General features: G+C 36.5%; 1 protein-coding gene across 1 annotated transcript in view; it reads left to right on the top strand.

Annotated features, from left to right (window-relative positions):
- The window catches only part of fibcd1b (fibrinogen C domain containing 1b), a 107,905-nt gene that overhangs the window by 65,555 nt on the left and 26,102 nt on the right, over positions 1-16,248 (top strand). Inside the window, exon 5 of the mRNA XM_084414170.1 lies at positions 4,934-5,030. Within this exon, the coding sequence (XP_084270296.1) occupies positions 4,934-5,030 (97 nt within the window). The remainder of the gene's footprint in view (positions 1-4,933; positions 5,031-16,248) is intronic.

Below are 16,248 nucleotides of genomic sequence, written 5' to 3' on the forward strand. Positions count from 1 at the left end.
CTTCTGTAACTAATAATAATCCAGAAATTAAATATGTTTCCCAAAATCAATCTCCTTTTGAAAGTTTTTCTTTTGCTATTTTAGCAAATGGAAACACCTAAAATATATTTAATGTAGTCATTAATTAATCGCTATAGAAACCTACCCAATTATCCATTCGGACCTAGTCCGGCAAAGTAACTTATCACCCATTCTCTCTTATCAGAGAACAATAAGAGATGCTTTTTTAAAATAACAATTAGAGATGCTTTTTTTTAGCATCTATGATATCTGAATTAGGATTTGAAACCCTCAAATTTCTTCAAAAATAGTCCCTAGATTATTTTTTATTTTTACAGTAATGTACCTAGTTAGAGTCCCTATACAGAATTAATAGATTTTCCTCTTCTCAATTTACATGTACCTGAAATATTTTCAAATGAATCAGTAATTGTTCAAATCATGAGATCTATATCAATTATGTCTATGTCGTACAGTTTGATTGAACCAAATAAAACATCAATAAAAATCACACAAAATGAATTCTTATACTAAGCTTAAAACATTAGTTGGTCCACATCTTCCTCCAGATGCGTTGATCATCTCGTTGCCCCTTGGATGTTCTGTCTTCACCAGGGTGACTCTTTGCGAACCGTTGCAATGGGCTTTCCCTCGCTGGCAAGGGAGGTACGTTACTAGCACGTCCTTGATCCCCCACTTGACGCTGTGCGTTGGCGTCGGCGTTTGGGGTTGCTGAGGGCTGGTTGGTGTAGTTTAAGTCGAGATGCTTGGACGGAGGTGTCACCGCACCCCAGATTGGACATTGTTTGTGGAGTGAGCCATTTCCTGGCTGGTTTCACCTGCTAATGGAGACCTTAACTATTTTTGTTAGTGACAACATGTATTAACATAATCTGCTTGTCTGGTCGGTCGTCCTTTTTTGATGAGACCTATGAAATTTCATGTTAAACAGTAACAAGACAATATTTTATAAATTTGGAACAGAACCAGTTCTGTTCGATGAGGTCCATCATGACATCCTGTAAAAAGGAAAAAGTTAAGTATGGGGTGGACAGGGCAAGCTTGCTTGCTCTCTGCCTTCCCAAAGTTATACGCTGTGCAGGTGTGGCATTGTTTCTTTTTGCCACAACAATAAACCCAGACCAGGAAATTTAGTCAAAATCATCCGGCCGTTATTTTATTGGGCATATTTTCTTCCCTGTGGGGTCATATTTTACCATGTGTGTCATATTTTAACCTGTGGGCGCACTTTATAAATTTAGATACAGCTGTTTTGATTGACAATTTATTTCTCAGAACACTATCTTTCACACACTTTCATACACTTTCATACACCCCTCTCTGCACACCCCTCTCTGGCCAGAGAATTATACCTTTTGTCTGCCATAGCAGTTTATGAACTGAATGGGGAACATATATTTATTAGGAGTGGAATACCACCAAATCCGGACGGTAACAACTTTTCCGGCAAAGCTACTGAACGTAGACACACTGTGGCATTCCCCTTGCGACAGTGTCTAAACGTTAGGATATTTATTTTCAATTGTCCGATGCAGTCGTGTTTAAGTTTAACACAGTGAACGTAAACCTTTTCAAAATCAAATAGATTAAACACTTTAAATAATAACCGTATAAACCTTCAGTTGCAGTTGAGAGAGTCAGTTTTAATTTCTCAAATGCAATTTGTCATTCATTGCACAATTTCAATTTTTCTAACTTTTTGTTGTTGCTCATAAGCTATTTAAAAGAAGATTTGGAAATCTTCACACAATTTTCGATCCATGGACAAAAATAAAATAAAAACATTTCCATCTCGTACCCCTGGTGATGACAGCATGTGATTTCAAAAGTCTATAATTAGATCCATTGTTTCTATTGAATTTAGAAAATTACCTTTGAATGAAATGGAGTGAACAATATTGTTGCTTTTATAGCCATAATGTCTTTTCCAGAGAATTCTGCATCAATACATGCTTTTACATAAACCTCACTGCCATATCCAGATTGGTGAGTCATGCTCTCACTTCTGCTATTGAACTTCTTGCAGTAGGGCTGTTAATGTTACCTATTGAAAACAGATTCAAAGAGTTAGTTGAAGAAATATGAAGAATTGCTGTAACCAGTGGATAATCAAAAAATAATCAAGTTAAATAATAATCAAATTTGAAGCGGTCTCTGTAGTGAACACATCAAATGTCAAACAGCACTTAAGAATTAACCTGCAATTAGCAAACACAACAGACCCCTTCTCGAGCGAGGACAAATCATTTTCACTTTTTTATCATATGATGGAAAAGGGTATCAATTTCACAAAGGTTCTGTACTGAAGAACTACAACGATGCCCTCAGCTGCCATACTCCTCTGGTGGTGACTTTAATTAAAAGAGAATCTTTAATTAGTCGAGTCTGCAGCGACTGACATTTTGGATGCAGTTTGTCATTTGCGGTGAAATGGCACAGTCATGACACAAAGACCACAGGGTGAGATTCACAGATCACTGCACTGTATGGGTTTTGGATCAATTACTGTAAACACCAGGGTGTGGAAAGGCTAATATTATATGCGGTGACATCAAGTCTGTTGATTGTGCGAATAACATGAAACCCCTCATTGAACATTTTGGTTATTCTTTTTTCCACCTGCAAGAATAGATAGAGACTACACATTAACCACAAACATTTTCCTCATATGTGAATTATTTTTTTTATATTAATAGCTGTGTGTGAAATTACATTAATATTTATGGTCCTGGCTACAGGATCTCTAATGTTTCAAAGAAATGTCTTTTCCATTTTATTAATCCAAAGCTTTTAAGGTGTAGCAAAGATAGAAAGCAATTAATATGATCCAACTGATATATTATATGTCTTCTGAGGCAACACAAAACCTTTGCATGATGAACAGATTTAAATGTACATACATTTACACAAACTACATAAAATATGGCAACATAAACATCAAACTAACGTCAAACCTAATTTGTTTTCTCATGTCACATGATCAATAGTGACATTCAAGGTTTATGTAGCTATATATGACAGTCTATATATTTGTGCATTCATCAAAAAAAAAAATAAACAAATTTTTTTGGGATTGAGAGTAAATATAGGCTTTTTGTTCTGTTCATATTTAAAGTCACTTTCGAAATGTTTTATATACCAGTCAGGGCATAAGGAATTAATTTTAACTGTCCTTTTAGGAACTGGAAAGTTTAGATTTCTAGTGACTTTCATCGTATGGGCAAAAACAGCTGAAACATTTATCATTATTTTTTTGAGTTCCACATTTAACATTTTCAGTGCCATAAGGGTGAGTAAAATATGACAGAATAAAATTTTTTGGATGACCTATCCCTAATAATATGTGATCAGTTCTCACTGGGGAATAAGTACAAACTAACCATAAACATTTTGGGGGAAAACCTCTACATTACAAATTAAAGCCGCTGTTCTTTTATGTAGGCTATACGTGTTGGAGAGAGATTGCTTCATTCCTGTAAGCTGTTAGGTGCCAGGGACAGCGAGATTGGGGTCTTCCAATTCTGATTTCACCTTTAATACTCCCTGTCTCACTCTCTCTCGCTTTCTCTGCCTTCGTTGCCACTATTGTCAGACAGTGATGGTCAATGCCTCTTTGACCTTCAGTACTCGCCTGCCTTAAATCTGTAGGAAAAAAGGCAAGATAACACCCAAGCATGATTGTATGTGTGTGTGGATGCATGTGTAATTTCAACCTTGACAGCAATGTCTGCCTCAGTTCAGTGAAGGCAGGGTTGATCTCCCAGGAGCCTCCAGGGCAGCTATAGGGCGGGAGTGATGTGGGAGAGAGCGAAACCTTTAAGATGACTGACAGCTGTCATCCTGTACTGGATCAACCCTGTTCCCTCCGTCTCACTTCTTTACTCAATAAAAAAAAAAAAAAAAAAAAAAAAAAACAGGTACATATTCACCTGACCAGATGTTGTACTATGAATACAATGTGTCATACGCAGTATTTTTCTGTATCTTCAGTGAATGGTTACCATGTACAGCTAGAATGTATATTCTAGAGTTTTACAGTTATACAGTAATCAATTAACAATTACAGTAATGAATGCCGAGTATGCTGCAAATTGGTTGGTTTCACAGACACTCAATCTTAGTTTCATTTTCATGGACTTTAGTCATTTTCAGTCACTTGTGTTCCCGCCACTTATCAGTTGTCATGGTAATTCATTTAATCAGCACAAGTGTTTATCATTTTGTCCCTCATTTACCTTTGTATTTAGTTTCGTTCAGTGCACTCCTCAGTTGCCTGGTGTTGCTTGTGTTTTACACCCTGTTATGCATTTTGGACTAACGTTGAGTTATCTAAATAAGCCTTACTTTTCATTAATCTTCGTCTTCCTCTTTGAGCCATCCGTGACAGTTGGTAACAGGTTTAAAACAGTGCATCAATCAAATGAAAGTAATTATTAGTTTTGAAAACATGCCACTTACCTAGTGGGATTATAGATATGTGTCTATACGCAAATTAATAACAAGCTCATTAAGTCCATACTCTTTTGAGTCACTTTTGACTAGATCAAGATATCATATTACCTCATTAAGTAATATTATCCTTATAAGATCAGATGCCTGAGCTGTTCCATCATCATGTTTGTTCAGGTGTCATATCAGTCTCTACTGAGAGAGTTTGATTTAATCATCCACAATTATCACGGATTTACTCTGAGGAAGAGCATTGCATTCATACAGTAGTTTTACTTAATTCAAAAACATTTTCCTTTGTGTGAAGCCACATTAAGATCAGTCATTAAGTCATTCTTTAAAAAAGAAAAAGAAAAAAAGAAACCTTAATATCTACCCTGCAACCCACTTAAAAGGTTTTGACCACACATTTTCTATTTTAATTGGTTATGTATCATTCTGTTATGCTTTGTGTGTGTGTCAGGTGATCCAGCGCAGGGAGGATGGGTCTGTGAACTTCTTCAGAGAGTGGGACTCCTACAGAGAAGGATTTGGCAAAATCACTGGAGAGTACTGGCTTGGTAAGTTGTGTGTTTGAGTATGTGAAAGAGAGAAAGCCTGTGAGCATAACTTGTGATTAGTGTAAAAAGCTGCCAACACCTGCACGCCCTCTCAAGCACAGAAACACAGGCGATTACACCCTTAGGTGTTTTCACACCCCTGGATACACTGCTGTTTAATTCAGCACCAGGAACGGACTGTCCATCCATCTAATTATCTAATTATCTATCTATCTATCCATCCATCTGTCCGTCCGTCCATCCATCCATCCATCCATCTCTCTCTCTCTCTCTCTCTCTCTCTCTCTCTCTCTCTATATATATATATATATATTTTTTTTTTCATTATTGTACACACAGCACCCCATATTGACAGAAAAACACAGAATTGGTGACATTTTTGCACATAAAAAAAAAAAAAAAAAAAAAGTGAAATATCACATAGTCCTAAGTATTCAGACCCTTTGCTCAGTATTTAGTAGAAGCACCCTTTTGATCTAATACAGCAGTCTTTTTGGGAAAGATGCAACAAGTTTTTCACACCTGGATTTGGGTATCCTCTGCCATTCCTCCTTGCAGATCCTCTCCAGTTCTGTCAGGTTGGATGGTAAACGTTGGTGGACAGCCATTTTCAGGTCTCTCCAGAGATGCTCAATTGGGTTTAAGTCAGGGCTCTGGCTGGGCCATTCAAGAACAGTCACGGAGTTGTTGTGAAGCCACTCCTTCGTTATTTTAGCTGTGTGCTTAGGGTCATTGTCTTGTTGGAAGGTGAACCTTCGGCCCAGTCTGAGTTCCAGAGCACTCTGGAGAAGGTTTTCGTCCAGGATATCCCTGTACTTGGCCGCATTCATCTTTCCCTCGATTGCAACCAGTCGTCCTGTCCCTGCAGCTGAAAAACACCCCCACAGCATGATGCTGCCACCACCATGCTTCACTGTTGAGACTGTATTGGACAGGTGATGAGCAGTGCCTGGTTTTCGCCACACATACCGCTTAGAATTAAGGCCAAAAAGTTCTATCTTGGTCTCGTCTCATCAGACCAGAGAATCTTATTTATCACCATCTTGGAGTCCTTCAGGTGTGCTTTCATGTGTCTTGCACTGAGGAGAGGCTTCCGTCGGGCCACTCTGCCATAAAGCCCCGACTGGTGGATGGCTGCAGTGATGGTTGACTTACTACAACTTTCTCCCATCTCCCGACTGCATCTCTGGAGCTCATCCACAGTGATCTTTGGGTTCTTCTTTACCTCTCTCACCAAGGCTCTTCTCCCCCGATAGCTCAGTTTGGCCGGACGGCCAGCTCTAGGAAGGGTTCTGGTCGTCCCAAACGTCTTCCATTTAAGGATTATGGAGGCCACTGTGCTCTTAGGAACCTTAAGTGCAGCATTTTTTTTTTGTAACCTTGGCCAGATCTGTGCCTTGCCACAATTCTGTCTCTGGGCTCTTCAGGCAGTTCCTTTGACCTCATGATTCTCATTTGCTCTGGCATGCACTGTGAGCTGTAAGGTCTTATATAGACAGGTGTGTGGCTTTCCTAATCAAGTCCAATCAGTATAATCAAACACAGCTGGACTCAAATGAAGGTGTAGAACCATCTCAAGGATGATCAGAAGAAATGGACAGCACCTGAGTTAAATATATGAGTGTCACAGCAAAGGGTCTGAATACTTAGGACCATGTGATATTTCAGTTTTTCTTTTTTAATAAATGTGCAAAAATGTCAACATTTCTGTGTTTTTCTGTCAATATGGGGTGCTGTGTGTACAATAATGAGGAAAAAAAATGAACTTAAATGATTTTAGCAAATGGCTGCAATATAACAAAGAGTGAAAAATTTAAGGGGGTCTGAATACTTTCCGTACCCACTGTGTATATATATATATGAAGAGTTTCGTTGCAAAACGAGATATATCCATTTTGAGAAATGTTGGTTATTTGACATTATTATTTAAGACATCAACAGTCAAGTTCATTCACAATTTTTTGTACATTAAACTATTACTTGAGCTCAGTGAAGGCCAGGGACACAATGTTCTTCAAATCCAGGATATTTTTTATTTAATTTTATGTCCATAAATAGTTCATAAATAAGTCAAAAAACATGCCAAAATGCAACATATTTATCTTAACATTGTCAAACATCTTAAATTGGTTAAAAAAACAATACATCATAAATATATGGAATAGTATATACAAAGATTGATTAATAATAATAAGATTCTGAGTTAGTTTTGGCCAGAACATACACAACATAACAATTTATTTTTTTTTTTTTGCAAAACGCTATATATCCACCTTAGGCTATATTCTACTAGGCTACTGTAATACCATTAAGAAAAGCTAGTGAATCAATGTTTTGTTTGTGTGTGTGCGTGTGCGTGTGTGTGTGTATACGTGACTGACAGCTCGCCTACAGTATAAACAATTAAATGGTAAACGTTTTTTAGTTAGCCTATTGAATCCTCTTTTAAAATATATATGTTTTTTGTTTTGATATTATCGTTAAATCACAGAGCAAACTCGGAGCACTTCACCGGCGGTGACTCTCTCCTCGCGCAGCATCCTGAACGTTCTATAGCCTAACCGTTACATCGCACTTTGTAAAGAAACTGGGCTGGCGGATATCGCGTTTTGTGAAAAAATACATTTTGTAGTAGGCTTAAAATTTACATTTTTAAATCTTATTAATGGCAGCAATTCACACATAGATTAAGGTACATCTGAACAGTGATTTCCAATAATAAAATCCAAATGTCAAAAAATGGCGTTTATCGCGTTTTGCAACCGAACTCTTCATATATATATACAGTATATATTTCTGTCTGTCTGTCTGTCTATCTGCATTGTCCCTTACACACGTTTATTTGTTGGTCCAACCTAGAAACTGAAAAGCACTGAATTAGAGTGCTAAACATCTATCTCCACATTATCACAGGATGAACAGCAGAAACTATTTTCTTCTGCTTTTCTTCCACTCCATGTAGCAAGCAGGAATCAAATCAACAAGAAAGCCCAAATTGCCATGTGTACCATTTTTGCAAGCCAAAATGGCTTTTGACAGCCAAAGCTCTATAATCAAGCTCTTAACCTGCAGACAGGTTTAAACTAGAATCATGATTTTGTGTGTTGGTCTGTGTGAGTGTTTTTGTTCCTCTGTTCACATAATGGGATGAGCAGTTGGGACTAGCTGTTGTTCTCCGCTAAGGTGCAGAGAGAGAGAGAGAGAGAGAGAGAGAGAGAGAGAGATGATGTACAGGGAATTTAAAGGACATAAAAACACATACACACATAGGTCATAAATTGGCGCAACGGATGCAGGATGACAGATACATGTGGCATCAGTCAGGCCCATGGGAACGTGGATGAAGATACAGTTGTTTCTAATGTTGCCAACGCCACCCCTCCTCTACTGGTGTGGCCAAGTGAGGCACTTGCACTCCAGGGCATACTTTTACATGGAAATAGATTCTCATTGTCTTTCCCCTGTTAAGTAGATTAACATCAAAGAGATGTACAGTTTGGTTTAGTCAAGTGTGAACTTACAGACTCTGGTTCTCCGCACACACTGTTTGTATGCTGCGTTTCAGAATGGCAGTCATTGCACTTTCTATAGTGTCCTGTTCTGCTTATTCCCCACAAGCTGAGAGAGGGACAAAAGAAGCAGGTCATATTATAGTGTCTATAGTGTCCACGTACAGCTTCTCTGTCTGTTTCTCACACACATGGACATTGTTTACCCTTGATATTTAGATAAAGCTTACATCATGTTCCTTTTAACCAGTCAAATTCCCTCATGACTCAATTTTTCTTCCTTACCTTTGACCCTCTGTGTCATCAAACACTTCCACTGAAGGCTCATGGGAGTAATGGTGATGGTAGAGGCTGCACTTGTTGGGTGAAACAGGGCTAGTTTTATGATATACAGAGGTTAAGTTTTGAAAAAATACAGCTTCCCTTCCCATTGCAGTCTGGGGCTGCAATTTTTGCCAAAGAAAACTATGGAAGCTTGTTTCAGCCACAGAATAAAACACATTTTAAAAGATAATACTTGCAATTCTGACTTCTTTTCTCAGAATTGTGAGATATAAACTCGCAATTGAGAGTTATAAAGTCCAATTTTCAGGAAAAAAAGACTGATGTGCAATTGTGACTTTATATCACGCAATTCTGACTTTTTCTCTTGCAATTCTGACTTTATAACACGCAATTGCGACTATATCAATCAGTTCTGACTTTATAACTTGCAATTGCGGATTAATATTATGCAATAAAAAGTCACAATTGCCTTTTTTATGTTTTATTCTGTGGCGGAAACAAGCTTCCATAGAAAACTGCAAAAGTACAGGTCTACCAATTTTTTAGAATCTGACTTCTGACTTTTTTTTTTGTGCTGCAGCAGCATACATTCTTTTAGGATTGGAGTTAAATATGTATTGCTGCTTATTGCAGTACCTCAATTGCACTGGTTTTGCAGCTTAATATTTTTGTGGAAACCGTGATCTATTGTTTAGGATTATTTGATGAATAAAATGTTTTCATTCATTCAGTAAATGTCTTCATTAATTTTTTTATCAATTTAATGTGTTCTTGCTGAATAAAAATATTCATTTATTTAATAAAAAACATATTGACCCTCAATTTTTTAACAGTAGTGAGGAACAGAGAAACAGAGCACATTTAAGGTGAGCAATGTCATTGATAACATTATCCAGGGACATTGTTTTATTCACTCCAAATTGGATTTAATCAGAGAAAAAACAGAGTTAAACTGACTCTATCTTCACTGGAGAGCTCATTCACACTTCACAAAGAAGATATGACAGAGGAGATGAGAGATCATTATCATGTGCTATTTAGACACATTGACTTTCTTTTTTTCTATTTCACGCTGTTCTCTTTCTGTCACTATCAGCATTCTCTTTTATTTCTTTCCTTCTGGTTGTAAATCCTCACACTCCCTGATCAATTATAGCACTATGAATTATGACTCCCTAACAAAGAGCATCCATTTTCTGTGCGAGTCATGAGTGCCCCTCTATAATTCTTTCTCACACAGACACAGACAATCTCGAGCAGGACAACCTGTATACTTCCCATAATGCACTAACTCAGGCTGACTATGGGTTTCAATTGAGTTGAATATTGCTATGAAATATGATACGCATAAAAAGTAAGTGGAGAACGAAGGGAGGATGTTGAGTCTTAATTGAGTGAGTGCATTAATATCAGTCCAGTGTCATAGAGGGGAAAGTGATCTCAAACATAGATGTGTTTGTAAGTACCTCGTTGAGACCTTAGAGTTATGAAAATATTCATCATAATTCAGTCGACCTAAGCTCTATGAACAGATGACATTGCATTTGTATTTACTTGCATGTCATTTCTGTCCATTTGAAATGCTTTTTTCCCCTCAAATCCCCAACCCCTTCTCATTGTGCCTCTCTCTCTCTCTCTCTCTCTCTCTCTCTCTCTCTCTCTCTCTCTCTCCTTAATAGCCTCCATTAGTGTAATAATCATCTCTGTTAATTATCTTGTTTTGCTCTTCGATCACTCTCGTGGAAATCTGCACATTTTTGTAATGTTTTCAGCACTTTTTGTGGGAGAAAATATTTAAATATGTTAAAATATGTTAAGTGGAGCTTAGAGTACAACAATCGATCTGTAGCTGAATGCGTTATTAAATTAGTCTGAATTTTATTTAAACAACAGCAATGCTAAAAAAAAAAAAAAAAAAGCATCTGAAACCAGTCTAAGCTGGTTTTCTGGCCTTGTTCTTTTGGCTGGTTTTAGAGCTGTTTTGGGAACTTAACTAAAGGCCAGCTTTTCCTCACCAGGGGACTATCTTAAACCAGCTTCATTTACTCAACCTCAACTCGTGTTGTTCCAAATCTTTAAGGCTTTATATTATCTGTGGAACACAAAAGAATATATTTTGAGGAACGTCCAAAGAATAAAGTCAAACAGGTTTGAAATGACATAAGAGTGAGTAAATTATGTCATCATTGTTATTTGGTGATGAACTATCCCTTTAAGGCTTTGTTTTTGTTTTGTCTTTTCAGCAGGGATGTATTTAAAACTCTTTCAAAATGCAGTTGTAATGAAGAACACTGAATAAACCATATAGTTTTATGAATGACTCATATTCTGTGCAAATGTGCCGAGCTTTCATCATAGTTGCTGTTAGGCTGCGGTTTCATAACATTTATGTTCTTATAAATGTTCATTATGTTCTCTTTTTGACTTACTCTTCGGGTTTATATCATGGCAACCTCTTGAAACCATGTTTTTAAGAAAAAGAAACATGTCATGTAAGAGTACTTCTTATTTGGTTGAGGGGATTTTCATTTCTAGTCAGAAAAAAAAAATGTCCTCGGTTGTTTTGTATAATGACTACTACAGTTACATTGGGAATGTTCGGAAAGACAGATTACGTCTCAAATCAGACTTGCTGTCTCTGACTCTGCCTAGATACACTTAGTTTTGCTAGTGAGTCGTTTCTCTGGCTCTGCTCACTGCTTTTGAACATCTACACACGTTTGACACATACTATGTGTCAGGCAGTGAGCTAGAGACTATATAGCTGCTTTTCCCCCCCAGGTGTCACTTTCTCTGAGCTGCTCTTCAAACTTAGGTTTTCCTTCTGTAACTGGATTCTAGAACACAGTGAAAATAGGTGATGAAACTTCATCCACACTGATCCAGAGCTCACTCATGTACCTTAGGGCATCCATTTCAATGTCTTTGTCTAGTTTTGCTCCTAAGGATACAGTAAAAGCTACACTATTGATTGAGGCTAACAACACCATCACTAAATTACAGAAGTAAAACAACATATGTTTAGGTTTCATTGTTAACAATACAAAATCATTAACTTTCAATGGCCATCTTTACTTGCACATAATTTATTTTCCAATCCATATTCTATCTATGGCTTTAATCTGAAAAAGTTTACATGCTCCACATTGCAATGGTATTGTATAGTCATTCATTCATTCATTCATTGAGATTGTCTTTTTAGCAAGCACCAAAACTACTTATTGCAACAACAACAAAACAACTCAAGAATGATTAATTATTAATCGTCTTACATATTAAAACATATCGTGTAATATAATCAGCATGTTTTGATTTATCCCAAAACATGCTGATTTTTGCCCTGTTATTCTCTTCTGGAAGTACTGTAGATCTTTTCATTTTGTTATGCTGAATTTGAGTACATTTTGACAGTAATTTAATCAACTCATTAATTCTCAATCATGTTCATCACAATAACACACAACAGCATTATGAATTGCACAATGTAGTTCATGAGACTCATACAAACGAAGACCATGATGTTTTTTGTTTTGCTATGTTTGTACGATGTTAGTTTAAAAAAAAGTCTTCTTGCACCAAATACATTTTCAGTGAATGGTGAATATTTTTAATACGTTTTTTTTTTTTTTTTTTTTTTTTTTTTTTTTACATTAGCCAAAATAAATACAGGCATTTGCACGCCACTTTATTATATGTTTTGGAACATTGCATTAATTATGGAAATCGGGTTAAGAGCAGAAGAGTCCCAAAAAAACATTTATCCTGCACTTTCAAAGTTCTTAGTGGTCACCAGGGTGGTTTGTGAGTGTGCAAGTGGATTCTTAACTATAGACTTTTGAATCTTATTAGCCCGACTTGTGTACCTTCAGTGTGTGTATAGTGTGTATATGTGTGTGAGCTCACACAAATGCGTTTACCCCCCATCCCCCCCTGAGCTTCTCCCTTTGAAGTCAGTGAGAGATCCTTTCCGTTCTTCTCTTGTCTTAATGGGAGAGAGAGAATAGACAGGTGTTCAAAGACACCCCTCCACTTTCTGCCCTCTCCGCTGCCCTCCATCTCTCCATCACACTATTCATGCCTCCTGTTCATTCTTCTCCACCAAACACACACTTTACGTTTCTTCCTGTGAGTTCTCTTTTTCCCTTCCCCTCTTCTTTCTTTCCCTTTCTTTTGCACTGAGTCACATGGAGAGAAAAAGCATTATGAATATTTTAACTCGCAGAAATGTCACTGAAAGAGGACAGAAAGAGAAAAAGATAAAGTGTAATGATTCAAGTGCTGTTTCTGTTTCCTGGAGTAAAACCATGTGAATGTGGAAAAATGGCTTGGGGGATATTTATAACCGCTCGAAACATTTCTCTCGCAACATACTTTTCAAATCTAAGCAAATAAATCATTAATATTTGAACCTTTTACCATGGCAAAAAGAGAAATACGGCTGTGCACTGTCTGTGTATGAATTGTTAATGAGTCAGACAATTGTATCACTCAAATTAGGTGCAAATTGAAGACATTAACACATTAATCAAAATGAAGACGTGTCTTTGTCTGTTTAGCTGGCAGAAGATGGAATGTTGCACCATTATTTAAATGTGTAACAATGTAACGTGTTTATTATGAAGAGATGTTTTGTATTTCTGTTTTAGTATGATATCTGTATTTGTTGAGAGTGTGTTTGTGTGTAAAGTAACCCAGAGGAGCTTTGAAACGTTATGGATTGCTCTGACCCAATTTTTTCCAGCATAATTGCTGGAATATGTCATTTTTAGAGTGGTATTTATCACAGGTATGCTGTGTGAGTGCCGGTGCCCGTAGGCTTTTTACTATGCTGTTCTCTTAAATGTGTGCTTAACATACAATCCCTCTTTTTGCCTCAATATATCAGTGTCTATTTACAGTATGTTTACTGGCAGATAGGAAGTGCTCAGGATTCACAGGTGTTGACTGCCCATATCACAATAGCAGGGCATCTGGCAGAAGGGACAGGAAGTGTGCTGTAGAAGAGAGAGCTTGTATATGATCTGTCTACTTTCTCTCTCTTTGTGTGTGTGTGTGTGAGTGTGTATCTGCTTAGCTGTAGCTTGAAGACTAATGTGTCCCCAGAGGTCAGATAAATATGAAGAAATCTCCTTTTTGGGACATTTCGGGGTGCCATCAGTTGGATTTTTTGAATAATTTTTTTCACTTCTAAAAAGGCACAAACATGTATTTTAAGGTTAGAGTTTGGTTAGGGTTAGTCTAATTTATTATGATATATTATAGTTTAATATACATTATATATTATAAAAATATATGCTTCAATTGCCATGTAAGTTGTATAATCTTGTAAAAAAGCATTTACTAAATGCATATATGTTATGGCTATGCTCTGTTTTGGCTTAGTTTTGGACTCTTGAGTTCATTTTCTGTCTTCCTTAGTTGACCTAGTTTCCTAGTGTGTGCCTATCTGTTACTATAGTAACATATTGTGTCCACCTGCCTATTGTTAACTTACTCGTTTAGTCCTGTTTTATCCCTCCTGTTTAGTTCAGTGTCTTGTCTGTTCTTGTTGAGACTATAGCTGTATCCCAATTCAGGGGCTGCATCCTTTGAAGTGCGCGGCCGACGCGGCCTTCGAAGGATGCACCGAGACTCGTTTAAAGGGGAAAGTATAGCCGACTGCGTCATCGTGGCGCAACGAAGGGTGTCCCAATTCGAAGGTCCTATGAAGGCTCCTTCAAAATGCGGCCTGCAAATGCGTCCTTCTTTTCCCGTGAATGCAGGATACATCAGAAGGATCCTTCGCAGCCTTGCCTACCCCAGAATTCATTGTGCGAAATTGCCAGATTAGACTTTTAAATGTAAGTATTGGGTTTCAATTGAATCGAGTAATCTAATGTATCTAATGATAAAAAAAAAAAAAATATATATATATATATATACTGTATATATAATTATTAATAATAATAATAATAATAATAATAATAATAATACAATAAAGGTTCAAATGTTGACTTATATGTTACCAGTAATGTTATGTGATTTTACATAGGCTAGTTTATACTCTTTAGACTTTATTATGTACATCAACCCTGTTTTGTTTTTAGACAGTTATAACTATAACTATATATATATATATATATATATATATATATATATATATATATATATATATATAACTATAACTATAACTATAACTATATATATATATATATATATATATATATATATAAGTTTTAAGTCCAGTACAAATGTTACTGCCGCTTGTCACAACGGCTGTCACCAGTTGCTATACGACAAAACCAAACCACTGAACAACTCCCAGGACACAACTAGCAACAATTTGTTAATGTGACAATACATTTTGTTAGTTTCATTTTCCAAATAACCAGTGGTGGAATGTAACGACATACATTTACTCTGGATTAAAGTATAATTTTGCAGCACTTTAAATTGTTTTTCAACTCCACTTCATCCTAGAGGCAAATATTGTACTTTTTTATGAAAAACTTTTTTTATTTTTACACATGGATATTAGATTATGATATTAGATATTGTTTAAAAAAAAATATAAACAGTATATAATAGAAACACTAAAAATATGTATTCTAGTTCAGGGAAAGGCAACGTCTGTCCTGGAGGGCCGCTGTCCTGCAGAGTTTAGCTCATAGGACAGTTTTGCATGTTAAAATATTTTATGGTTTGATTTTTGAGTATGTGAGTTAATTTATTTTATTCTTCCCTCTTTCTGAAAACATCTCAGTGACTGGCAGCCCACGCTTGAGTCAGCCCTGCAAACCTGTTGGTAGACAGTGGAAATATGCACTGATCCCAGATGATGTCCCACCAGCAGAGGCTTTACCAGCGTCTCTATTGTGCAGCCCATCTCCTGCTCAGCTCAATAAAAGTCTACAGAAAAATATTTTCCTCCAATCTGTTTTATGTAGGCTATACTTTTAATTGAAACTTTTATTTTGTTTTTCTTATCTTAAACGTAACTTATCTTGTAAATATTTGTCAAAAGTAGGCTATTATAAGTATAAATTAATTGAACAATTTATTTTGTATCAAATGTACAAATTAATTGACATGACAAAAATAAATGTACAGAATAATTCATTTATTACATTTAGAAGTTATAACTTGTATTACAAAAATAAACAGTGCACAGAAATAATTTTTTGTTTCATTTACAAGTTATATCTTGCATAAAAATAATGTAGCCTATATGATTGTTTAATTTACAAATTTTAATTCACATAACCACAAGTTTATTTCTCTACCAATCTGTCAAGAAGAGAAAACACTCTGTCCATTCTCTCCCTACTCTATCTCTCTGAAACTTCATGTCCTCCCTAAATATTTCGATCAGCTCATCCTCTCGGTCTTGTTTTCTCTTGGCTGGTGCTGGTTCCCTTTCAGTCGCTCACGTTCGATGTAGTCGA

This window comes from Rutilus rutilus, assembly GCF_951802725.1.
Source record: "Rutilus rutilus genome assembly, chromosome: 7".
In the NCBI taxonomy this organism is placed as follows: Eukaryota; Metazoa; Chordata; class Actinopteri; order Cypriniformes; family Leuciscidae; genus Rutilus; species Rutilus rutilus.